This window comes from Plectrocnemia conspersa, unplaced genomic scaffold (assembly GCF_051122295.1).
Source record: "Plectrocnemia conspersa isolate PC_06_02 unplaced genomic scaffold, ASM5112229v1 ptg000002l, whole genome shotgun sequence".
Taxonomy (NCBI): domain Eukaryota; kingdom Metazoa; phylum Arthropoda; class Insecta; order Trichoptera; family Polycentropodidae; genus Plectrocnemia; species Plectrocnemia conspersa.
This window is the reverse complement of record NW_028277166.1, coordinates 18,619,850-18,644,300: the sequence shown is the minus strand read 5'-3', so window position 1 is coordinate 18,644,300 and position 24,451 is coordinate 18,619,850. Positions and strand designations below refer to the sequence as shown.

The 24,451-nt window shown below is 35.9% G+C and overlaps 4 protein-coding genes across 7 annotated transcripts; 2 read left to right on the top strand and 2 right to left on the bottom strand.

Annotated features, from left to right (window-relative positions):
* Positions 1-2,319: 2,319 nt before the first annotated feature.
* On the bottom strand, positions 2,320-3,132 carry LOC148237947 (uncharacterized). The gene has a single exon (XM_088181374.1). The coding sequence runs from the start codon at positions 3,130-3,132 to the stop codon at positions 2,320-2,322; it is 813 nt and encodes a 270-aa protein (XP_088037500.1).
* A 1,606-nt stretch (positions 3,133-4,738) lies between these two features.
* Positions 4,739-11,338, bottom strand: dsh (Segment polarity protein dishevelled). Of its 4 annotated transcripts, none has more exons than XM_088205290.1 (8): positions 10,370-11,338; positions 8,140-8,311; positions 7,888-8,064; positions 7,668-7,813; positions 7,437-7,597; positions 7,254-7,370; positions 7,030-7,109; positions 4,739-6,960 (listed from the first exon to the last, which is right to left on the bottom strand). In XM_088205290.1, exons 1-8 carry the CDS (start codon positions 11,222-11,224, stop codon positions 6,776-6,778), a joined length of 1,893 nt encoding a protein of 630 aa, XP_088061416.1. In that variant the 5' UTR covers positions 11,225-11,338; the 3' UTR covers positions 4,739-6,775. The 4 variants fall into 4 exon arrangements, with proteins under 4 accessions (XP_088061416.1, XP_088061417.1, XP_088061418.1 ...); XM_088205291.1 differs by having other exon boundaries at positions 4,739-6,951; XM_088205292.1 differs by having other exon boundaries at positions 7,030-7,100.
* Positions 11,339-12,812: 1,474 nt separating this feature from the next.
* On the top strand, positions 12,813-14,628 carry l(2)k09848 (WD repeat domain 74 lethal (2) k09848). The gene is made up of 6 exons (XM_088205424.1): positions 12,813-12,932; positions 13,008-13,569; positions 13,639-13,731; positions 13,791-13,992; positions 14,056-14,222; positions 14,296-14,628. Exons 1-6 carry the CDS (start codon positions 12,872-12,874, stop codon positions 14,573-14,575), a joined length of 1,365 nt encoding a protein of 454 aa, XP_088061550.1. The 5' UTR covers positions 12,813-12,871; the 3' UTR covers positions 14,576-14,628.
* A 2,547-nt stretch (positions 14,629-17,175) lies between these two features.
* GCS1 (mannosyl-oligosaccharide glucosidase) lies at positions 17,176-22,805 on the top strand. The gene is made up of 14 exons (XM_088206190.1): positions 17,176-17,211; positions 17,496-17,788; positions 17,865-18,203; positions 18,727-18,922; positions 18,997-19,163; positions 19,224-19,414; positions 19,486-19,641; positions 19,708-19,856; positions 19,934-20,106; positions 20,199-20,332; positions 20,950-21,155; positions 21,214-21,457; positions 21,523-21,713; positions 21,795-22,805. The coding sequence occupies exons 2-14, from the start codon at positions 17,561-17,563 to the stop codon at positions 21,929-21,931; spliced, it is 2,511 nt and encodes an 836-aa protein (XP_088062316.1). The 5' UTR covers positions 17,176-17,211; positions 17,496-17,560; the 3' UTR covers positions 21,932-22,805.
* Positions 22,806-24,451: the final 1,646 nt, after the last annotated feature.

Genomic DNA, 24,451 nt, shown 5'->3' with positions numbered 1-24,451 from the left:
CGACGGTTTCTGCAGTGATGTCGTCGATAGGAAAAGCTTCAGGCCAGCGGGTGAATCTGTCGACGCACGTTAACATGTACGTTTTTCCCTCCGATTGTGGAAGAGGGCCGACTAGGTCGATATGGATGTGTTCGAACCGTCCCTCCGGGGGCGGAAAACTGCCGATCGGCGTGGAAACATGGCGAGAAATTTTCGATCGCTGGCATTGTTCACACTCTCTAGCCCATCGCTTGCAATCGGTGCGCATACAGGGCCAGAAGAATTTCTCTGCGACGAGCTTGGTTGTTGGTCGTCCTCCAGGATGCGATAGGTTGTGGCACAATTCGAAAGCTTGTTTTCTAAATTGGAGCGGTAGATATGGTCGCTCGTTGCCGGTAGAGCTATCGCACAAAATTGTCGCATCGGATCCAGGAATGTTGACGGTCCGCAAATTGGTATATTTTTCAATTTCCGGATCTGCAGATTGTTGGCGCGACAGATCTTCATAATTTAAAGACTGCACGCTTTCTATTCTGGATAATGCATCCGCCACGACGTTATCGCTGCCCGAAATGTGTCGGACGTCAGTTGAGAACTGCGCGATGTAATCGGTGTGACGGAATTGTCGAGGGGAAGCTTTGTCAGGCTTCTGTTTAAATACATACGTCAGTGGTTTGTGATCGGTATGTATTGAAAATTCTCGTCCTTCGATCATGTGACGAAAATGTCTCACTGCTCGATATATGGCTAGCAACTCTCGATCGTAAGTGCTGTATCGAGTCTCCGTTGGTGAGATTTTCTTCGAGTAAAAGGCAAGTGGGTGCCATCCATCCGGTGTTTGTTGTTGAAGCACTGCGCCGATAGTCCTGTCCGAGGCGTCAGTGAAAAGTCCGAGTGGTAAACTTGGGTCTGGATGCACTAAGCAGGTGGCATCCGACAAGCCTTGTTTACACGCCGTGAAGGCTTTTTCCAATTCTTCACTCCACGGCACCGGATCGTTGTTGGATTTACTTCCCTTCAATTGATCTGTGAGAAGTTGTTGATTCGCGGATGCGCTAGGGATAAATCTCCGGTAGAAATTTATCATCCCTAGGAAACGTCGTAGTTTCTGCATGGTGTCCGGGCGGGGAAAATCTGCAATGGCTGCAACCTTTTCCGGCAGTGGCCTGGTGCCTTCGTGGGAAACGCGATATCCCAGGAAATCAACTTCTGCTTTTCCGAAAACACTCTTTGCTGAATTGATTAGCACTCCGTATTCCTTTAGTCGGCCGAATAGCTGCCGAAGGTGTTCCTCGTGCTGTTGGTGGTTTTCGGATGCGACGAGTATATCGTCGATGTAGACGAAACAGAAGTCGAGTCCTCTAAGTGCCGAGTCCATAAATCGCTGGAACGTCTGTGCTGCGTTGCGTAGGCCAAACGACATAAAGGGGAACTCATAAAGTCCGAACGGTGTAGATATTGCTGTCTTATTTATGTCCTCCGGAGCCACAGGTATCTGATGGTACGCCCGTACCAAATCGATTGTGCTGAAGATTTTCTGGTTCGCCAGTGCGTGGGCGAAATCCTCAATATGTGGCACGGGATAGCTGTCGGGTATTGTTCTTGCATTCAGTGCTCTATAATCTCCGCAGGGTCGCCATTCGCCAGGAGTTTTCTTCGCGACGAGGTGAAGAGGCGATGACCATGGGCTGTCAGATGGTCGAACGATTCCGTCGTTGATCATCTTCCGGAATTCCTCTTTGGCGATGTGGTACTTCTCCGGAGCTAGTCGTCGAGGGCGATTTGAAACTGGAGGGCCTGAACTGGTCCGGATGTGATGCACTGCTGTATGTTTCGGCTGAGGTCGCAGCGATGTCAATCCAGCTGATTGCGTAATTTCCGGAAAACGTTTCAAAATGTCGTGATACGTCGTCGTTCCGGAAATAGCTTTGATCTGCGGCAAACTATCTGTGCCTTGTACAATGCATTGAATGTTGAATGCAGTTGTACCGTCGACCAGGCGGGCACGTTTTAAATCTACAAGTAGATTAAAGTGGTGCAAGAAATCGGCTCCAATGATGGGTTTCGTTACGTCGGCAATGATAAAACGCCACTGAAAATCCCGACGAAGTCCTAAATCGACGGAGAGTTGTTTCCATCCGAACGTTTGGATGATGGAACCGTTGGCTGCGAAAAGGTCGTACGGAATAGCTGGAGTTCGAAGTCCTAATTTGCTTCTCGGATACACGGACAGGTCCGAGCCGGTATCGATTAAAAACTGTTCCTTTGTTACTTTGTCGGTAACAAACAGGCGGCTTGACTTCGGCCTAACATCGTCCGCTGCCATTGACGAATGCCGGATTAGTTTTCCGACCTTTTCGAGCACGGATCCTTGCAACGGCGCGCCTTGTCCCCGAAAGTCTCGTGGTAGTAGCACAGTCCTGAATCGTTGCTTGGGCGTTTTTGCGAAGAGGAGCGACTTCTCGGGCGGTTGTTGTAAGCTCGGCTCCGGCTTGAGCTTCTTTGACGGTCTGTAGTAACGACCATCTTCTCCAAAATTGCAGTCATCCGGGACAGCTTTTCCTCGAGCATGTCCAATCTTGACGGAGTGGTTGGTGGAGGCGGTGCACTGACGGCGGCGGTAGTATTGTATCCGCATGGTTCGGCGTCCATCAATTTGTCGGCGATGGTGGCGAGTTTATCGATGCTCGTGTCGTCCAAAATCAGCATCATTTGACGCACGTGTGAAGGAAGACGGGCCATCCACACCGTGCGTAGGCCTAGCACGGAAAACTCTGAACCGGCGAGTCCTTCCAAGTGCCGTAAAAACTGAGATGGTTTCCTGTCGCCCATCTCCTCGCGCTCAAGGCATTGCCTTAACTTCGTTTCGCGTGATGATGAAAGGCGGCTGATCAGAGCAGCCTTTAACGTGTCGTACGCGTGCGCGGCCGGTTTATTAGTGATAATATCACGCACCTCTTGGATGGTGCGAGGCGGCAACGAAGACAACACCTTGTAGTACTTCGTTTCGTCCACCGTAATTCGAGCATGGGCCAGTTGTTCTTCAAGCATGATGAACCATAGGATAGGGTCATCGCTGGTGAAGGGCGGAGGCGTCACGGACACAGCATTGGAGTTGGCGGTTGGAGCACTGGTGTTGGCTGGAGCTTCCATCGTCACGTTTGAGTAATAGCTTCTTCGGGGAAAAAAAATATTATAATGCGTTGGTGTCAAACACTGCCGGGGTTATACGCATTTAAAAATACGGTTGTGTTGGGTTCCGTCAGGACAGATATTTTTTTTGAGAAAAAAAAAATAAATAAAAAAAAGCGTTGGTGTCAAAAACTGCCGAGATTATACGTATTTAAAAAAATACGGTTTACGCATCAGAAGGGTGCGTTAAATATCACGTCGGGGTCACCAATGAAGCGGTCGTGTTTAAGCTTCTATTTTGTAGTTATCGGCGGGTCCGGTTGACGATTTGTGGTAGGACGTTTGTACAGCGAACTGTACAAAGTGGCCCTTGCGAAATCTTCCAGAAAGTTCTTGACGCGTTTTGACGGTGATCCTTCGACAGTCGTCGATGTTAACCCTCGAGCGCGTGTCCTGGAGATGGTTGCTCAGACAGGAGGCGAGGTGTAGATCAGAGTTCAGAGTCGAGCGAAGATGAGATCGGAGCGGCGAGTTGTAGTCCAGTGAGTGTTGCAGAGTCGGAAGTCCGGAGTCGAATGTGATGTGAACTTTTGGCCCCGCCTTATATTCCCGGTCGGGTGCGTTAAGGTATCCCCACTCCGCGCGTTGCTTGCGGCTGCGGGAATGCGGCGTCATTGTACGACGCCGCTTAGTTCGGGTGCAAGGCTCAGCGGGACTTCACTTTTGCGTATGATGCGTCCCGGACGGTCGTCTCGGGATCGCCATAGAAGTTTAGCAGGTACATCAATTCAGCTTTTTTCAGGAGGGGAGGGAGCAAAAGTTAGCTAGTCAGTGATCGTTCAAGATTTATTTAATGGCATGCATTTTTTTGGCCAAATACCCCCACCTAAATGACGTGTCTTAAGTTTATACCTTTGGATATTCTCTAAATGTAAAATTCCTTTCAAGATTATTCTTGTGAATGCAACATTACTGCAGTCTATTTATATTCAATTACGCAATAACATTGTTAAATTTCTGAACTATTTTGGTCAGTAGCCCTGAGGTAGGAACTGGTATGTGTAAGTACACAGGGCGGATTATTGTCTCATAGCTATTGTCACGCTTTATTTATTATAATCCTCACCATCCTCTGAATATTTTTAAAATTGAATGTATTTAAAAAATTATTGGTTTTCTTAATTGTATTTGTTCTAATTCAGTCATGTTTTCAGCGATTACGTGAATACTGAATGCATCTGTTCTTATCTACTGGTTTTTGAGGAAAAAAATAGTAGAGCATTATGTCCATAGAGTAAAGAATATCATATAATATATATATTCTTTACTCTATGATTATATGCATTGAAAAATCAACGTTAACCTAGTATAAAATAACAGAAATTTGTCTATTCATTACTTTAAGAATGTCACTACACGTAATTTAATTTATAAGATATTAACCTAATGTATTTTATTTAAGCATACTGTTTTTAACAACTTAATCGATTAGTTGTATTTTATAAATTCAAGCAGTATGTTATGTTTATATTTACTATCAATATACAATTTTATTTACATATGTCGATATGAACAGAAACGGCAGGATATATGGGTACACGGTTCTTTTTATAAATAAAACAATATATCCATGAAAAGGAAAATATATTTTGTTAGAATCACTGGTTATACACAATGAAACCTCAACCGACCATTAACAGTAGACAAATTGAAGTGTCAACGTATACAAATCGCATGAACAGTATAAATTTATTAAATAAATAAACAAAGTCTCCATAAAATATAAATATAAAAATTAATCTCAGTACAAAATGATATAAAAACCTATAAAATTCTACAGTTCATATGATCTAGTATCGTTTGTGTGTACATATTATTATATCTTCCACACACAGACGCTGATGCAAATCATTTTATCGTAATATAAATGCAAACATCTTCTGATACGCCGTATATATGTATATATAATTTGAAAAGTACTGATAACACAACTGAAGATGGACCACCATTGCTACCAAACACATCCTAATATCGATGATGACAATTATCACTGGTATAGATAGACGATTAAAATGTGCCTTCTTCATATACAAACAATATATAATCGCACGATTCAATCTACACTCTAGAATGATCTATTGTCCTACTTATAGTAAAATTGCTTATAGCCTATTCCCTGTACATCATGTATTGTTAAGAGTATACCTTTGATTTTTATTTACTTTCGTAAACAGCAGCGTCCACATATCATACTTTATATACATAAATATAAATTTGCAATATTTTGGTTAGATTTGATTTGTGATCGAGGTGACGTCTCAGTACGGTTCTTTGGTGAATAGTCACTGTTGTTCACAGATATTATTCTGAACATAATCGGGCAAGAATTTTAACACAACGGCAAAACTGTCATAATATATATATTCCAAAGGAATGCGTCGTATTTCGGTGGGGCATTCTACCGTTCCTCTGAAGCGCATCCACGTCTATGAGTTTGCGAGATGAATAACAATAAAACGGGTATGGCACCTCTGCTACATAGTACATTAGTTTGTATATATATATATATATATATATATAGTGTTAAGAATATAAGCACAGTAAATTTATGAGTTGTATACGTACAAAATAATATTCTCTGAAGGATTATCATGAGTCGTTATCAATAGATTAACATTAAATAGTATCTAAACATCCTCATTTGCATTATAAAATGTTGTTAAACATTAATATGATATTATAAACTCCAATTGAAATAATAAATAGTGATTTGTAATATTTTCTTATATATTTGAATTTTTAGATAGATAATTAATTCACTATCAAATAATAGATATTTTTATTTAAAAATTATTACGTATACCGTTATATAATGCAATTATTAGAAAAAGGCAATAATTTATATATGTATCTGTATAAATGATTTAATTAAAGAATTTTATACAAAACTTCATTAATTGGTCATCTATAAATAAAAAAATTGGACACAAATATGCGTATATATAAATCAAATTATTATAAAATATGTAAATGCAAGATCTAGTCATTATAATAATATAATGTACATATTTATATCTTATGATTAGATATCAGAACTTTTTTCACAAAACGCAAATAAATACTATCAAGTTTACAGATAAATATTCACAAAATATATCGAAATTTAACATATGTATGCAATTATGTATTTATTACAAAGAAATACAATTAACTAGCACATTTAAAACATTACATATTCAACGTTTTGCAAAAAAAATTACCAATGTCTACTTTATGACATTATAACAAAAATATTATTGCAAATATATGTATACATTGAAACAAAATACAACATGTGATTTACTAATGATTATTATATTAAAAACAAAGCTTGATCGCTAATGTCGCACCAATAATAGTTCAATATAAATCTAAAATAAACATTTACACAAAATAATATATGATAAATCGAATAAAAACAATGATTACTTTAATGATAATCTCTTCATTAATATATACATGCAATAAAAAAAATCGTTGGCAAATGTCCGCTTCACATATATTTATATCACTGAGACATCTTGATTTTTATAATTATAAACATGATGCACTATAAACGTACACTTAGTAAATTACATAGCAATCGTCATAGGGGGCTGCAGTTATCCCTATGCTTGTTCTTTTCCTAGAGAAATATCACTGGTCTAGTGTGATCGGGAGGCACCCCGCGATCCGATCCCGAACTGTGACTGCGGCGGCCGCCAGAGCTAGAGCCGGTGCCGTTGTTGTTGCCGTTTCCGGCGGGAAGAATGGGCGGAATCGTCGGTTCGCCTTGGGATCCGCTCGAGTTTGACTTACCGTCTAAAATACCTAAAACAGTGAAGGATTGAAACAATACACAAAATTATTATTATACTACAATATCGAAACCTATCCCACCGTGGTGCTCCTTGGCTGTGAGGTGATCGGATCCACTAGATCCGCCGCTACCGGACAATATACTCTCTTCTCTGTTGTATCTGAAAGGATGACACACGTTAATGACGCATTGAGGCGAACGAGCGAGCCGTTCATTTTGAAGTTGGAATAAGGTTGTTCAATATACGAGCCACTTACTCCAACTTCAAAAATAAAAAGCTCATTAGCATCGAAACAAGACTCACCCGTATATCGTAGTGTGTTCGCTGGCCGGACACGAAGTGTATTTGAATGGCATAGGTTGATAACCGTGAGGATTATAAGATCCGCTATACGGCATGTAATTAGCAGTCCCCATTAAACTAAGAAATAAGTAAAATAAATAAATCTTGTTATTTTTAATAAAATAGATTATGTAGCTAACAAACCTCGGATTGGGTAATGGTGCTACAGTGTCGCTATCGGCGGAGGGACTCCTGGCACCTCCGATTCTCATAGCACTTAAACCGGCACAAAGTCCATCACCGGCTACGTAATAACATTGTTCGGAAAATGTTACTTTATTAACTGTGTGACGAATAAATCCTGCCTGAAAATCAATAATAACATGTTTCAATATAAAAAAAAAACAACTTAATCTTAATCAAATCAATAAATACCTTTAACATATGTGAAGCATATTTTCTAGCATCTCTCCTATCCGCAACACCCGCAACTCTTGCCAAAACCCATTCTACAACATCAGCTCCGATGAACGCGTTCGGAATCGTAATCTTCAACCACATACGATCGCGTATTTCAAGACCTTAAATTGTATACATATTATATCATTAACATAAAACTTCATTTCGACTGACATTGAATATATTCAATACAAACCTGAATCAGGACGAAGCATGGTTCGTACCACGTGTGACATATCCATGTTAACTGATAGCGGAGGCGGTTGATCGGGCGGAACGGAAGCGAGCGAAGCTCCCGATCCGCCTAAGACGGAAGGCGGAACCGCCGGATAAGCGGCTTCTCGGAGAGCTGCAGTATGAGCCACCCACGCGCCTAAGACGAGTCAAATGAATTTATTATATACCATGAATATATACTATGCAGTTTTAAATCTCCAAAGTAGCATACCTGGATCAATGGGTCTCACGGGTTCAGTGCGCGGTATGGTGAAATACCCCTTGGGGTTAGGATCCCAGCATTTGGCAACTACTAGTTTTATGGGACCTGGTTTTTGGACGACTTCTCGTAAAACCCGCACCGCCTCATCGTTGCTCATATTTTCAAAGTTGACGTCGTTCACCTGAAGGTATATTTAATTTATAAGTAGTGGAAGAAAGAGTATTTTATCCGTCTTTGTTATATAACTATGCAATATATTTTCATAATCGTACATCAAGCAAAAATTTCAATATAACTTTGGTACAATAGTTCTCAATGCAAATTCAATATTGACACGATGAATATTCAAACAAAATACATTATTCCAAAGGCGGAGAGAAGTGTACGCCTAAACTGGTATAAATTAGTAATTCAGTGTGCTGTTGTTGAACGGAATAACAATAACGCATACATATATTAAAAAATCACACTATACACAAAAGTAGACTTAGTGTATATATAATAGATTGTGACATGTATTTAATAATTTTTTGGTTATATTTCAATCTCTTCATGCAAGAAACCACTTATTAATATTACTAAAAAAATATTTTTTTTATATAGAAAAATTAATTCTGTTAAAACCTGCGGTTATTAAGTAGTTACAAAAAAAATAAGCAAACAATTCATGATTTTTTCCTACAAATTAGAGCTGTTGTGCTAAAAATGTACATACATGCAGTCCTCGATTTTCGTACATATTTCAAGTCAGATTTTTAAATTACAGATGCATGCGTTATTTGTTGCTCGGTCATTTGATGGCAAAACAATACACAATTTTGATACCAGGACACACATGCGGATAGCTAGCGTCTAAATCCCCTGCCCCTCTATCATCCAACAGGATTAGTCCTGCATTAACATGTGTGTCGATTTGTTGTGTGATTCCAAGTTATTTTATTTCGTATAAATATTTTACTTTTGGAAATTTATAATCGTGAGTGAAAAAATAGAAACGGGTAAAAACTTTATACGATTGAAACAAAGATGGACATAATTAGGCGTTCTGAAAACAGTGAATCTTTTGCTTCAATCGATCATTTGCATGACTTAAGCGGTTCTATGATATGTTCAATTGTTAAAAACAAAACTAAAATCAAGGAATATTTACACAACGAAATGGAAAAATCTCTCACGATAGAAGATTAGCATCGAAAGTATATTCACAGGAATATATATTATATAATATATAGTATATTCTTGGACAGACTATACAGATAGTCCGTCCAAGATATGAACGCTCATCGTCACATTATTGGTGAGAAAACATAATAGGGTGACCATGTGAAATTACAAGTGCAATTAATTTTTACTTTTTTAATTTATTTTATTGAGGAAAGTGTAAAATATCACATTCTTACTTATTTTGTTTATTTATATATATATATATTTAACTCAAAAACATGAGAGCAGTTTTGGTATCACTTCTCCAGGTTTAATATCTGTTCAATATAATATTTTTTAAAATACCAATAGAATATTACAGCAATTGTTTTATTGGTTACAAAATACCACAACATGACAATAATTTATAATAAAAATATAACACATTATAATATTTAATTCAATTTCCAACGTATGGTCACCCTACTATTAAAACAGCCCTGATTTAGTATTGGTAACGTTCTCCTATCGGTGTAATCAAATTCGCGGAAAACTGTGTATGTATGCATGCATGTGTACACGCACCCTTATTTCCAACACAACGATGATGAGCGCTAACATCTTAGATGGCACAAAAAAGGACTAATACTATTCATAGATTTTTTAAATATGAAATTTTGTACAAAAATTCTGGTTGAGGTATTTTTGTTATTGTCAAGTTGATTATTTATTAAAGCTTAAGTGAAATACTGAATACATAACGAAGTAAACTTATAAATTATATAAACATTATTGCTTCGATCACAGTTTGTGATAAGTGATAACGCTTAGTATATATTGATTTTATTTTATCTAAGTAGTATTGAAATACTTTCACCATGATTCGTGGAAACATTGAAGTTGAACAAAATCGACTTTTATACATAATTTTTTCCTCTAGTTACGGTCATCACGTGATATGGCTTTCAAATATTTGTATTGATTAGATTTTTCGACAACTAAGAGACTTTTGACAGACTACATTGAATATAAAAAATGCTTTTAGCAATTTGTACAAAAAGAAAATGACATTGTTTAAAAGGTGCAAAATACAAACCTGAAGGATCATATCTCCGGGCTCGATCCGACCGTCGAGCGCAACGGCTCCGCCTTTCATGATGCTGCCGACGTATATGCCTCCGTCGCCGCCCTTGTTGGACTGACCGACGATGGAGATGCCCAAAAAGTTGACCGTGTCCATGTTGAGGGAGACGGTAATGATGTTGAGCGACATAGTGCTGTCGGTGATGCTGGAATAGGAGCTGGCCCTGGAGACGGCCTGGGGGCGCAGCTTGCGGCGACGCCTCCTGCCGGCCACGTTGAGGTGGGAGACGCTGGAGCAGTCGGTGGGGGCCCTGCCGGATCGGCCGGAGCGAGTTATCTCCGACTGGGAGTCGAAGAGGGAGGCGGAGTCGAGCTCCGAGCTCATGACGGAGGCCGTCTCGTACTCGAGCGCGCGCTGCTGGTGCTGGTGCTGATGCTGGTGGGCGCCGCCGCCGCCGTACTTGGAGTGGCCGTTGATGCGGAGCCCCTTGTAGCGGAACTTGTCGTCGTGCGAGCGCGGAGGGCGGCGCGCCAGGGAGCCGGCGCTGTCCGTGTCGGTGAAGGCGTCACGGCGCGCCGCCTGCGAGCCCCCGTCCGAGGGATTGGAGCCCTCGCCGGCGGACACCAGCCACCCGACCACCCGGCCGTTGAAGCAGGGGAGGTGGGCGCGCTCGTCGGCGATCTCCTCCTTCACCACGCCGAAGTCGTCGTCCATCGATTTGAAGAAGTACTTGTGGTTGGGGCGGTTGAGCACGGCCTTGAAGTCGCCCAGGGTGACGGCGTGCGGCGGCGCCGCCAGCTTCACCAGATACGGCGTCTCCTCGTCGTCAATGTAGTAGATCACCTTGGTCTCCTCGGCGGGCTGCATGGCGCCGAGCGGCGGGCGGCGCGCCCCCCGACCCGAGAAGCGCCCAGCAACCCCCGAAGCGCGAGCCCCGACACTACACAAACACCTCTTCTTCCTCTGCCTCCTCCTCTTTCTATCGAAGGTGTTGCCATACGCGAATATATACAAAAATCACTTTTCAATCAACTTTTTCCTCTTTTTATTACTATCACGCTAAATCCTGAGTAATAAATAAAAACTAAATATTATTCTCTAACAAGGGTGAATATCGCATTACTCAAACGCGTGTTTCGAAACCTGTCGTTTATATCCAAGCGGGTCATCATCAGTCTGGGGTCATCTTCCAGACGAAGCCTTGCTAGATATGTCTGAAAAGAGCTGACCTCTCCGCCTGAGCGATTGCAATAAATATTACTCTGAAAACAAATAAAAAAGTGATCTGCAATCTTCACAATACAACGACTTTTTTCCTCTTTTATGCCTCCTCTATAATTTACCGATTGCTTGCTGCCATAGTGTATGCTGCTTCCCATTAAAAGTTTTATTTTTACGGTTTTGTCGCAAAACTTTCAATAATTTTATTTTTTAACTCCAATGAAAAAAATATTAAAAAAAAAAAATTTTAAATTTTAAACTTGATTATTTGAGTAATTAAATTGAGCTTTTTAAAACTAATTTTACATATTGACAAATTTACACATGTAAAAACTTGTTTTTTTTTTCGATATTTCTGATTAATACTCTTCATATTAATATAATTATAGCCATTTCAATAGATAGAGATATTTAGTTAATTAAGCAGGTTTTTACAAGTGGAATAAATAAAAAAATATTTTAATACCATTTCAAAATAATGGCTAAAGGTGAATAAATTAATATCTAAAAATAATTATTGAAATTCTATAACTTTCGCTATTTTTTTTGATCAAATAATTACATAAATGAAAAAATATTCAAGCTTAAGTTGCAATGTATTTATTAAGAGGCAAAAATTATTTGCAATAAAATAGAAAATTATTTGCAATTAAAACTGTAGCTAAATAAATGTATTTATTGTAAATGTAAATAATATTAATGTTTATATAAATTTTATAATAGAGAGATGATACGAGTTCTTTTAAAATTTATTATGTCCTGCAGAGAAGCAAAATTGTATCCGAGAAGCAGTCTACTTTACAGCAGATATCCCACAATTGAAAAAGTAAGTTCAGATATAAAAAATCTCGAAAATCATAAAGCATGAGGGGTAGACAAAATTACTGAAGGGCTGCCTAAGTATGGAGCTTATGCTCTTGTTACAATGAATGACATGAATGACAATTAGAATGGCAAACAGAATGAATAATGATTCTGTGGAAACTGCAGAAGAAGCGTTCAAAAGGCAAAGCAAGAAGGCGATGGATGGAGTGTGTGTATGGCGACTGCAGGATACTGTGCATCAGGACTGGCCCAAGGGGCAGGCAGTACAGGCGATTGCGTACAGAAGGTTTATGTATTATTTATTCTTACTCGTATTAGTTCTTAAATATTATTTCTCTTAAATAAATCAGATTTATTGCAAGTCGCATAAACTAAATGTACGATGCATTTTACGTTGGCAACATCGAACGTGTGTCAAACTTCCATGCGTGTGTAAATGTCGGGTTATGTTCAAAGCGAGTAAACAAAATGAAGTCCGGCGACTTTAAATTGAACGTTATCATTGGGTCCAACATAGGAACTCTCAAACGTTCGTATTTCCAAATATAAATTTAATAAAACACTTATTTAAACCAAAGTTACTAAGTTAATGTCCAACTTTTAGATGTCGAATACAATCCGAATTCGAAGAAAAAGCTCACCACCGATCAGCTGCAAGACATCAACGAGCTTAAAAAGGGCGAAGGCATCACCTGTATGACGTGGTATGATGACAAACGCAACAAAGTCATCTTAGGTCGCTCTAGCGAAGTGATACAAACGTACGATTTCATAACCAATCAATTCGAAGCGATTCTCGATGTAGATTTTGGCGACAAAAAATTGAATTGTATTTCCAAAATTGAAAACAGAATCTTCGGCAGTGTCAGCTCTGGCATTGTTAAGATATGGGATGTGAAATCGGATACCGATAGCATCATAGAAACGGGAGCGCCTCTAGATAAGATGAGATGTTGCACCGAAGACGTTAAAATTATAGCGACTGGAGGAAAAGAAAATGAATTAAGATTGTGGGATATCGAAACCAAATCTAGCACGTTTCAAGCTAAGAACGTTCCGCACGATTGGTTGCAACTGAGGGTTCCTGTTTGGGTCTCTGACATCACTTTTCTTCCTGAGAGTAACGGAAAATTAATTGCAGTTTGTTCTAGATACGGTTACATTAGGTAATATAGTATCATATTCTATGTATTACTCGATTATTTTATATACTGAAAATATATTTATCACTTTAGATTATACGACCCTAGAGCGCAACGTAGACCTGTGTGTAATATTGATTTCAAGGATCAGGCTGGCAGTTGTATTACACCCGGATTCCGAGAAAAGTATATTAAAATTTCATATAATTTTGTATATTGTAATAATTTACTTTTACATATTTTAGGCATGTGATAGTCGGTACGGGTAGAGGTTTATTAAATCTTGTGGATCTTAGAAAACCAGGAAAAGTGGATAAATCTTATAAAGGAGCAGTCGGCGCTATCACGGAAGTGTCTTGTATCAAAGAACATAATGTTGTAGCTTCCGCGTCTTTAGATCGTCACTTTAGAATACACAATGCTGAAACGAAAGAAGTTATTCATAAGGTATTTTATTTTAATTTCTGTTTTGTTTTATTTCATTTAATTAATACGCCAATTTATTTTTAGCAATATTTAACGACTAAATTGACTTGCTTCTTAGTGAAAGATATTTCACCCATCTTGGAATGTGAAGACGATGTTTGTATAAAAGAAGAAGTGGACGCTGTTGAAGTAAAAGAGGACGTCACCGACGAAGAGTATGAGAACTTGTTTGAAAATATGGAAATTATTAAGTATGTTGAAATAACTTTATTTATGCAAAACATAATTTAATAAATAATTATAATGGAATATGTTTGTTTGTAGGGAAAAGGTAAAATTGAATAAAAATGATGACGAAAGTATAGTAATTGGCAATAAATTGACTACTCCTAAACTAAACAAGAAAAGAAAAGCACAACAAGGAGATAAACCTGCAGAAGAGGTAGTTACAAAAATGACAAAATTAGATGATAAACCTGAAGTTAATGATGATGCATTACTGGAAGAAAAGATCAAGAAATTGTTAAGAAGTACGGAGAAGCAAAAACGAAAGTACATGAAGGAAAAGAAAAGGAAAAGAGCTAAAAGTATATTTTATAATTAAAGACATTTTCGTTAAATGTAAATTAAAAATGAAATATATTATAAAAAAATCAATTAAATTTATATTACTTTACTTATACAAAATAGTTCTACAATGAATTTACTTAAATTTACGCATATTTTCCATTAAATCATTAGCCATATTTTGAATCACTTGTTTAAGGCCATGAGAGAGCTACATTAATTTCAAAATTTAGATTATTTACTTTTAGCAATTGGTTGCGATTACACGTTTATTGTAATGCTAGTCATTGTAACTTAAATTTTAAAATCTGAACCTCATGCATCATAATGCTAGATAACAACAAAGCCGTACATCTTAAAAGACATATTGTTGAAATGTAGATAGAATTTTCATTTTCTCTCAAACGTAATTCCTTTAGTGAAAATTTCTAGACAGTTTTGGGCAACCTTTCTTTTAATTTTCTCCATAAATGCTCTATATGATTTAGGTCTGGTGACTGCAGGCCAGTCTAAAAGCGTCGATTCTTGGACGCAAAGTAACCCCTGCTTTTTCGCGTAATATAGCACGGAGCGTTATCTTGTTTGAATCGGATGGTAGCTTGGTCTGTGATTGGAAATATTTTCCTGTAGGAATCCATTAAAGTGAATTTCAACATTGAAATATAAATGGCACTATTCACACTACCATCGTACATGTACAGGGTTTCTACCCTTGCTGCTGTCATGCAACTCTAGACCATAACGCTTCCGCCATTATATTTGACTTTGGGTATTACGTAATCATCTAAATATTCTTCTCCAACTCTTCGACACACGTATACTACATCAGAGGCTCCAAAAAAAAACATTGAAAAAAGTATGATTATTTTAAAACAATTTTAAATAATTTAAGTTTTTAATTTTCTTTTTATAATAACCAACATTAGTTTAAAATTACCTCAAAGTTGGATTTATATGACCAAATGACTTTTGCCTAATTTTCAAATGTCCATTATTGCTGTTTTTGGGTCTACTCTAACCTGAGTTATATTTATTTCTGAGAGCCACGATTTGTGTCGGGCTTTACGGATTTTGTGTCTCCAGACGCAAATTTTATAATTATATGAAGTGTATTTGACCTGGCGACAGCTTGGCGACGTTGCTGATACGGAAGCGATGCCAACTCAAACGCTCCTCTATGCCACGTTTGGCGACTGCACTACGCTGGCGATCCTTCCAAGAAAATGCATACGCGATAACGGCGACTACCTTACTCTTTCGTCAGAAACGTCGCCGACAAGACATGCGCGAACAAATAAAATACTATCAGGGTCTGGGTCGAGCTGGATCCACCAAATCGCAGCTGGAGTACCGCAGGGGTCGACGCTGGGAGCACTTCTCTTCATTTGCTACACAGCCGACATACCAATTTCGGCAGATAGAAGCGAACTGCTATAAAAGGATGCACCCATCTTTTTTTTAATCATGTTGCGGTGGCGTTAGTAGAGAATAATTGCGATTTCTTCCACGTCCATTTCGCTTCCGTTCATGATACTAAGGCCACTCTGGCCACTCGTTTTGCCGACCACAAGTAGCCAAGAGTGGCCACAATTGAGATGTTAGCTACGTCGCCGTGAATTCCTGGTGATATATAGCCAGCTTCGCTTAAATCGCGTTTTTTGGCATTTTTTTAATGTTTATATAATATTCAAAATAAATTATTAAATAAAAAAAATTACAACAAATAAAAGACGAAATCACGCAACTGAACACAATAAGACTTACAATCCCAATTTAAAACTCAAGTGAGCAATAAAAAAGGACGAATTACTTAGTTTATTTTGCAAAATTACGGTTAAAATTACTTGTTAAAATATTTCAGTCAGACTATGCACTTGTAAAGAGTTACACACCATTTAAAGAGGGGTCCCATTATTATGGCCAGGGCTGTGTACGTAGAAAATTGTTGGTTTAGCTAGCTAATATATTAAAAATATGTATGATGCAATAGATTAATAAATAGAGCACATAAATTATAATCGAAATGCGTTTATTATGTTGCTAGTAATTATTACTTGTAAGTATGATGCGTATTTGTACGAAATATCATTTTAAAAATTACATAAATTAAAAATTGGTTGTTGCATTTTAAATACCCAAAATTTAAATTTAGACAGTAATTAAAATTGAAGAAATATTAAAATGATCGTCAATAAATAGAAAGTAGCTCATACGATCTATATTCATACAATCGTAATTTATATATTTGCTGACACGATAGCCAAGAATCTGAGAACTCATTTCTATCGAAACGCAGCACCATTCAAGCTTGTTTTCTATGCCTAAATTTATAAAAAAGTTTATGTTAAATGAACAATCATAACACTATATTTTTCTTAAGAGTCGGTACACTTTGACGGGTGGCAATTACATAGAGATTGAGCCTCTGCAGTAGTATTTTTATTGAAAGTTTACCATTTATGTTACGTGTTAAAACGATGCGAGTGATCGGCGGACGAGGCTTCACCGGTCGTCGCGGTTCGCCGAATTATGTGCTGCCCACAGCCACTATTATTATTTTTAGATAAAACATTATGATTTAATGAATGTCAATGTTGTTTGATTATCACAACCCAACAGTTGACAACCACTGTGTCCGATCGTTGACGTTTGTCGGCGGCGGCGGTTGTCAAGGTTTGCCTTCTTCGATATTTTTCTAAGATCTATGAATTAATAAACCACATATTATTATTTTCAATCATATACAATCTAATTGGCAACATCTTCAATAAATTACAAAACCGCGAGAGTTGCAGATAACTATATTTGTATTATTTATAACCTGTATCATTTTGACGTGTCGGTTTTTTTGTCGATTTGTGACGTTTCAACTATTATTCAATATTAAATAATTGCAATTGCATAATTGTATTATGTTTATCAAAATACAATTTTATAAATTATGAATATCATTTCAGAATAATGTAAGAGCGAACAAACAAAACACCGTGTGAATATTTACATAAACACAAAAGACGCAAAGATGGCTAGAAACAGGAAGACCGTAACTCATGCAGATTTCCCCGGAAATAAAAAAGATGGCGGCAATAGTAGCAGTTCTACGGCGAGCGAAAAAATAGAAGTGAAAAAATCTGGGATACTATCTTATTGGAAAGCAGAGCTCGGATTTATATGTTTCGCGGTAGCAGCGTATATCGGCTATCTGGGATATTTAGAAACAAGAGTCAACACTCCGTTCGATGAAACCAAAGTAATTCAAATTCAATGTATTATATATGGTTTATATTAAAAATTTAATTATTTAACATGTTATTTATTATACGCAGGTTGTTCAGTTTTCCGGTCTGGACATTCCCGAAAAGTTTTGGGGTTCGTATCGTCCCGGACATTACTTCGGGATGAAAACTAGAGATCCTCACTCGATCGTGATGGGTTTGATGTGGTATTCGCCGACGAGATTGCGACCTGGCGGAGACGGAATCAGACATTGGTGCTCTCAATCCGATAATTTGAGAAAGTATGGATGGATTCGCCATGATGGAGTTTCGTTCGGAGAGCAAGAGATATTCGATGGGCCGATCAAATTAACAACTTCTTTTGTAAAACGATTGGGTGGACGTCACGGGGGCGATTGGACTGCTAGGATTACTGTCAATTCAGACACTGTATGTGTTATATGAGTATTAGTAATTGTATTTACGTGTATTTTAATCTATACAAATCACAATTTGGAAAAAATTTGTTCCTTTCGCGTTGGTTTTGTGGGCGTTAAAAATAAAAATCTCTTGCTACAATGGGGCGGAAAAATAATTTGATGGCAGAAAAAAGAACTGCAATGGTCACTCTTCACCAGGACAACAGAACTTGGCGATATATTGCCTTAAAATTAAATACCTATCTCTAAGACCGTGCAGAAAGATATGAAAAGTTTTAAAGATCCTTGTAAGGAAATTGGTTATTTAATTCTTCTGAAGTCAAATGAAAGTTTTTGGAAAAATATATAATGGTAACTGTATTTGTTTAACGAGATTCACTGGCAGTCTTTAACAACGTTTTGGAAAAAAATTAAACAGTATTTTTGACTCAACTTTGGGTACTTTCTCGTACATTTTTGCCGTCGAACATTCTTAATTTGTCTTCATATTTTTATATTTATATTCATGTGCATTATAATATATTTTATTTTAGTCATCCCCTGAATACGACCCAAAAAATGCTGAGAATGAGACGTTAACCTTAATATGGTACACGAGTATCGAAGGAGCCGGTGGGAGTGGTGGGGCTGAAATTCATCCTTCAAGAGCAGCGTCTCGTAAAGCGACTGGAGTAAGAGGTTATACGCCTTCTTTAGGCGATTTCAAATTGAATCTGATACCTCATGAAGGTATGTAAATAGTACTAAATTTGAATAATATATATTACCGTATATTATGACTACATATATTACATTCTTTTAAGGACAACTAATGCATGAATCATATCTAAGTACCGTTTCATTGGGACTGCATTTATTGCGTGAAACTGTCGTTTCATCTTTGAGACTTGCTAGAGATACTCGCACTGGTCAGCAATGGATCGCCTTAGCCGGCGAATTGCTCGGACAGGGACCTTCTGATAAAAATAAAGTAAATCCAATACATAACAGCATCTTATTAATACATATAATCATTGAAATAAATTTACAGCCCGAACCGAATTTGATAGCCACGCAGTTGACGATCAAAATACCGTTCTCTCTGGACGTAGTATATGAATCGGGAAGCTTTATAGAACGCGATGAAGAAATGAGTGGTGTGGAGTACACAAAAGAGCTCGATCAGAGTATTAAAAAGTTCGATGATAGATTTGAAGAGACTTTTAGCCTTATAAGTAAAGGGTATGTTAATGAAAGATTTATAATGTATATTATATGACAGTAATAATTCAATTTTAATTAAATACAATTAGGTTTAACGATTCAGAGGTTGAGTTTGCGAAAGCAGCATTTAGCAATTTGATAGGTGGAATTGGTTACTTTTACGGTTCGAGTAGAGTATTATCGCTCAGGACTCACGAACCCGTGCCTTATTGGAAAGCTCCGTTATATACCGCCGTTCCTTCTAGGTATTCTATTCTATCAATATAATTATGATTCAGAAATAATATATTAAGTTTCACATTAAATTTTAGATCTCATTTTCCGAGAGGTTTCTTGTGGGACGAAGGATTTCATGGATTGCTTATAGCTCATTGGGATAAGAATATCGCTCTGGATATAATGGCGCACTGGTTCGATTTAATGAACGTCGAAGGATGGATTCCGAGGGAGCAAATACTTGGTAATACATACAATGTTTCTTATGGTTTGGATTCTCATAGGAAGCGTATTACTTATGAGATTAATTTGTTATTTTAGGCGCTGAAGCTCTAGCTAGAGTACCCGAAGAGTTCGTTATTCAAAAAAATACAAACGCAAATCCTCCTACGTTTTTCCTGACTCTGCTGCAAATATTGGGAGATGATCCTATGGAATTAGATCCTAATAGTAATGAGTATCTTACATTGAACCGAATGTTTCCTAGATTACAGGTAAGTCAAACTCAGAGTTTTAAAAATATTAACAAAATTACAATCACAAATGTCGAATTGAATTGACTAAAATGCTAATATATACATTTCAGTCGTGGTACAGTTGGTTTAATACAACTCAAACTGGTGAATTGCCAACATCTTATAGATGGCAAGGTCGTGATCCTGAAGCGATTGGTGAATTGAATCCAAAAACATTAACATCAGGACTTGATGATTATCCTAGGTATGTATTCAAAGCTAGTATACTACCTAAGAGATAACAAACTACGTATAGCTACGACATAATAATAAGGCAAAAAAATCATTTGATATGGAGAAATCAAATTTATGTCATTTTTTAAAATTACTTTACTGTAGATTTTGTAGATGTAAAGATTTGCTCCAAAAATCACAACATTTTCTATAAAACAACTTATATTTTTATTATTTATTTCACACATTCCGTTAAGAAAAAATGTTTTATGAAGACATAAATATGGTCTTTAATAGCTCACCAATGAATAGTATTTTTCAAAACACGTACCTCTATGGAGGAGAATGGCACAAGATGTACAAACGTATCGGGGCTTGTTGCGTTTTGTGTGCGCTGGCAAACAATCCGTTTATATAAAAATTGTGACATTCATAGAATTTTAATTAACCTAAGAGTGGGGAAAATATGCTTTGTATTGTTGAGAGTGACATAATCTCGCTGCATGTCTTTGAATCAAATGATTTTATAAATTTAGAAAATGTTTCTGATCCTGCATTATTATGAATATGAAAAATGCTAGACATTATAGCAATTAAATTTTTCATCGCCACGATTATTTATATATTTTAATAATAAATATTTTTTAGAGCATCACATCCTAATAAAATTGAAAGACATGTAGACCTTCGTTGTTGGATGGAACTCGGAGCTCGTGTCCTCGGGTCAATAGCTCAAGCTATAGGTCGTACGTCAGCATCCGAGCGTTATTTGACTGCATCAGATTATTTGAGGAATCCTACACTTTTGGCTGATTTGCATTGGTCATCTTACACAGATTCGTTCAGCGATTACGGTATAGAATTTTAACAACTATATATTTAGGGCGTTGTGTAAATTTTGTTTTATTATAGGCTTACATACTGACGATGTGGCTTTAAAACGACCAGCACCAAACACTAGAGGAGGCAGCGGTCCGACGAATCCTATCAGAGTTTCGCTACGTGCACCAGAACCGAGATACATAGATTCTGCGTTCGGATACGTCAGTTTATTTCCACTTTTTCTTCAAGTACTTAAACCAGATTGTCCGAGGCTCGGTAGACTATTAAGTCAAATGACTAAACCTGAACTTTTATGGACACCATACGGTCTTAGGTGAGTATTAATTTATCTTAATCGAGTCATTGATTATTTTTATGGTTATTGTATTTACTTTATAGATCATTGTCGAAGAATTCTCCACTGTACATGAAAAGAAACACAGAACATGATCCCCCATATTGGCGTGGTCAGATTTGGATCAATATGAATTACTTAGCTGTTAGAGCGCTTCATCATTACGCTAATGTAGAAGGGCCGCATTCAGATTTAGCTTTATCGATATATAAAAAATTAAGAAAAAATTTAATGAGTAAATATATTTTAATTGATATTTATATATTATAATTTATACAATAATAAATGTCGTACATATATGTATTTATTTTTTTAGATAATATCATGAAAGAATACAAGAGAACTGGATATTTATGGGAACAGTATTCGGATAAGACGGGCGAAGGATCGGGCTGCAAACCATTCACTGGCTGGACTAGTTTAATCGTATTGATCATGTCTGAAAAATATTAGTTGTCATTTTTTTTAATAGAATCAATGTAAAAAATAATAAGGTCAATTTTTTATATGCAATAATAACCTAGTCTCAATGAACTTCTATTGTAAAATTAAAATTTAAAATAAGGAAATGTTCAAACATCAGACTGATAAGAATATTCATGAATATCAGATTAGTTTGTATTTATCAACATTGTAAATATTGTACATTGCAATGTAATATTAATCAAAAACAAAACGTTACATAATAAATTGTATTGATACATAAATTGTCAGTTAAAAAATAAACATAGAATGCGATATTAGGATTGTTAAAAAATAAATAGAGATATGTATATGTAACAATTAGAATCAATCTCAGACACCTTTTCTCATTTGTAAAGAACAATTGTATACTAATGCTTATTTAATATTTATAAATACTATACAAATTACTTTCTATTGATAACAACAATTAGTACCATAAAGATAACCAAATTGCATAAAGTAATGACCTGAAAATGTTATATTTGTCTGATTGTAATAGATGATCATTTACTATACATATATGTATATATGTATGTAGTAAAAGAATCATAATTAATATACATATTTGATATTGATTCTAAATGTCATTTACATATGTACTTATAATTTATTAGACACTTTCAAGCTTTGTTCTTTAAATAGATATTTTAAGATAAGCTAATGAAGCATGCATTTGACAATCTCCATTTGTTTGGTTTAAAAAAAATTATCAGTAATAGTTATAATGTTGAGGTGAGATGGTTGAATGTTAAAATTATGAATTTCTTGTACTTATTTACATAATCATTCCGTTTATCAAAGAAAATTGTTATTTTTTGTGTCATTATCTGTATATAAAGAAAAAATATAATGATTTTAAAAATAATAACGCAAATGTTTGTTTCATAATTATCCAGGTAGCAACAAATTAATTAATTTTCAAATGCTACAGAATAAAATACAAACAATGATAAAATTAGTTCATGTCCTTTCAATCTCTCTTCGATATCACCAGAATTTCAGAGTTATAAAATAAATATATTAAATATAACATTCAAACACTTAAAAAACCAATAAATAAAAAAGGTTTAAGAAACTAATTAAAAAATTCAGTAACTATTTTTTCATCCTTTATTGTGCTTTAAAATTAATAAAAGTTACATAAAAAGAGATTATCCAATATTTTTTTTTAATTATACACAAATACCTTTTTGATATAAATTAAAAGTGTTCATCACGTTAAACAATAATTATAATATAATAACATTTTATAATATACATGTACCAGAAATTGTACATATAATAAAGGTTTAAAAAAATAATGTGCGTCATTATATTTAACATTTATAAATATATTTTCTTCGTATTAAATAAACGAGTCAATAAAATCCGGCAAGTTAGTATACTGTTCACGATAATAGAATTTAAAGCTGCAGTTAATCAACGAGTACTAATTGATTTTTATTTCTGTGTTAATATTGAGGTTATTATGAGTGTATACAAATTGTATTCAGCTCGCAAAGTACGAAAAAAATATTGACTCGTTCTAGTGTATATGTTCACTAAATAGTTTTACATACTTCACAATGAAAGCTTTTCGTTATACATATTGTTTTAGCTTAAAACAAAATTGTAAATTTACTGGACAGGATTTTTAAGTATGTAAAGATTCCCTAAGAATCTTTCCATAGATCAGCATTAATAGTTAATATTGAATAATGAAAATAAAAAAATCACCCAGAAATGTTAATTAAGAAGCAAAAATCTTTAATATTATATTGTATCTACAGAAAGCACATCTCTACCAGTATACACATTATTTATCAAAATAAATACATACATACATTACCTTGGTAACTATTATATTATTACTGCATATTCAAGCAATACTCTTGCAAAAACATAACATTTTTTCTCTTCATTAAATATATACTATTAACACAAGGAAAAATATAAGAAAGTAAATTTAAAATTTAGTTTCATTGAAATATAATAATCGGCTCCTGGCAGTAGCTCAAATCTACAAAAATATTAGCTGTCAAATTATCATAGCGATCACAGCTTAATAGTCTTTTAAAATGTGCAATTACACATAAGATACCACAGTGCATATATTTTTATTATAAATATAATATTTATATAGTATGTTCGTACTCATTACTCACTAAGTTTTATCGATCCATTGTCATTGTCCTCAACCAAGCGTTAGTCTTCATTAGTGAATCAGACCATTTTTAATAACACCATTCTGAGACAGCATTATGTCAAATTTAAATTAACCTATCTTCTGATATGACTGTTTTATAAGGTATATGCTTACAGTTATAAAACACAATGCTACCGAAATAAATATTCAAAATGTAAATTTACGAGTCTATCAAAATTGATGCGTTGAAAATATATCAGTCTCTGTTTAAAGGCTAAATGATTTTTCGGATCTTATGAGAATAAATCATAAAAATATTTGGTTCGCTTTAAACGCTATTTAATTATGCAATGTGAATATTGGTGTGTTTTAAAATGTTTCAA

Coding starts and splice junctions, on each gene's coding strand:
- LOC148237947 (XM_088181374.1), bottom strand. CDS start 3,132: ATGGAAGCTCCAGCCAACACCAGTGCTCCAACCGCCAACTCCAATGCT.
- dsh (XM_088205290.1), bottom strand. CDS start 11,224: ATGCAGCCCGCCGAGGAGACCAAGGTGATCTACTACATTGACGACGAG. Junction 8,065..8,139: donor CGTGAGACCCATTGATCCAG/GTATGCTACTTT, acceptor GACTCGTCTTAG/GCGCGTGGGTGGCTCATACT. Junction 7,814..7,887: donor CATGCTTCGTCCTGATTCAG/GTTTGTATTGAA, acceptor ATACAATTTAAG/GTCTTGAAATACGCGATCGT.
- GCS1 (XM_088206190.1), top strand. CDS start 17,561: ATGGCTAGAAACAGGAAGACCGTAACTCATGCAGATTTCCCCGGAAAT. Junction 19,642..19,707: donor TATACCGCCGTTCCTTCTAG/GTATTCTATTCT, acceptor ATTAAATTTTAG/ATCTCATTTTCCGAGAGGTT. Junction 20,107..20,198: donor GAATGTTTCCTAGATTACAG/GTAAGTCAAACT, acceptor TATACATTTCAG/TCGTGGTACAGTTGGTTTAA.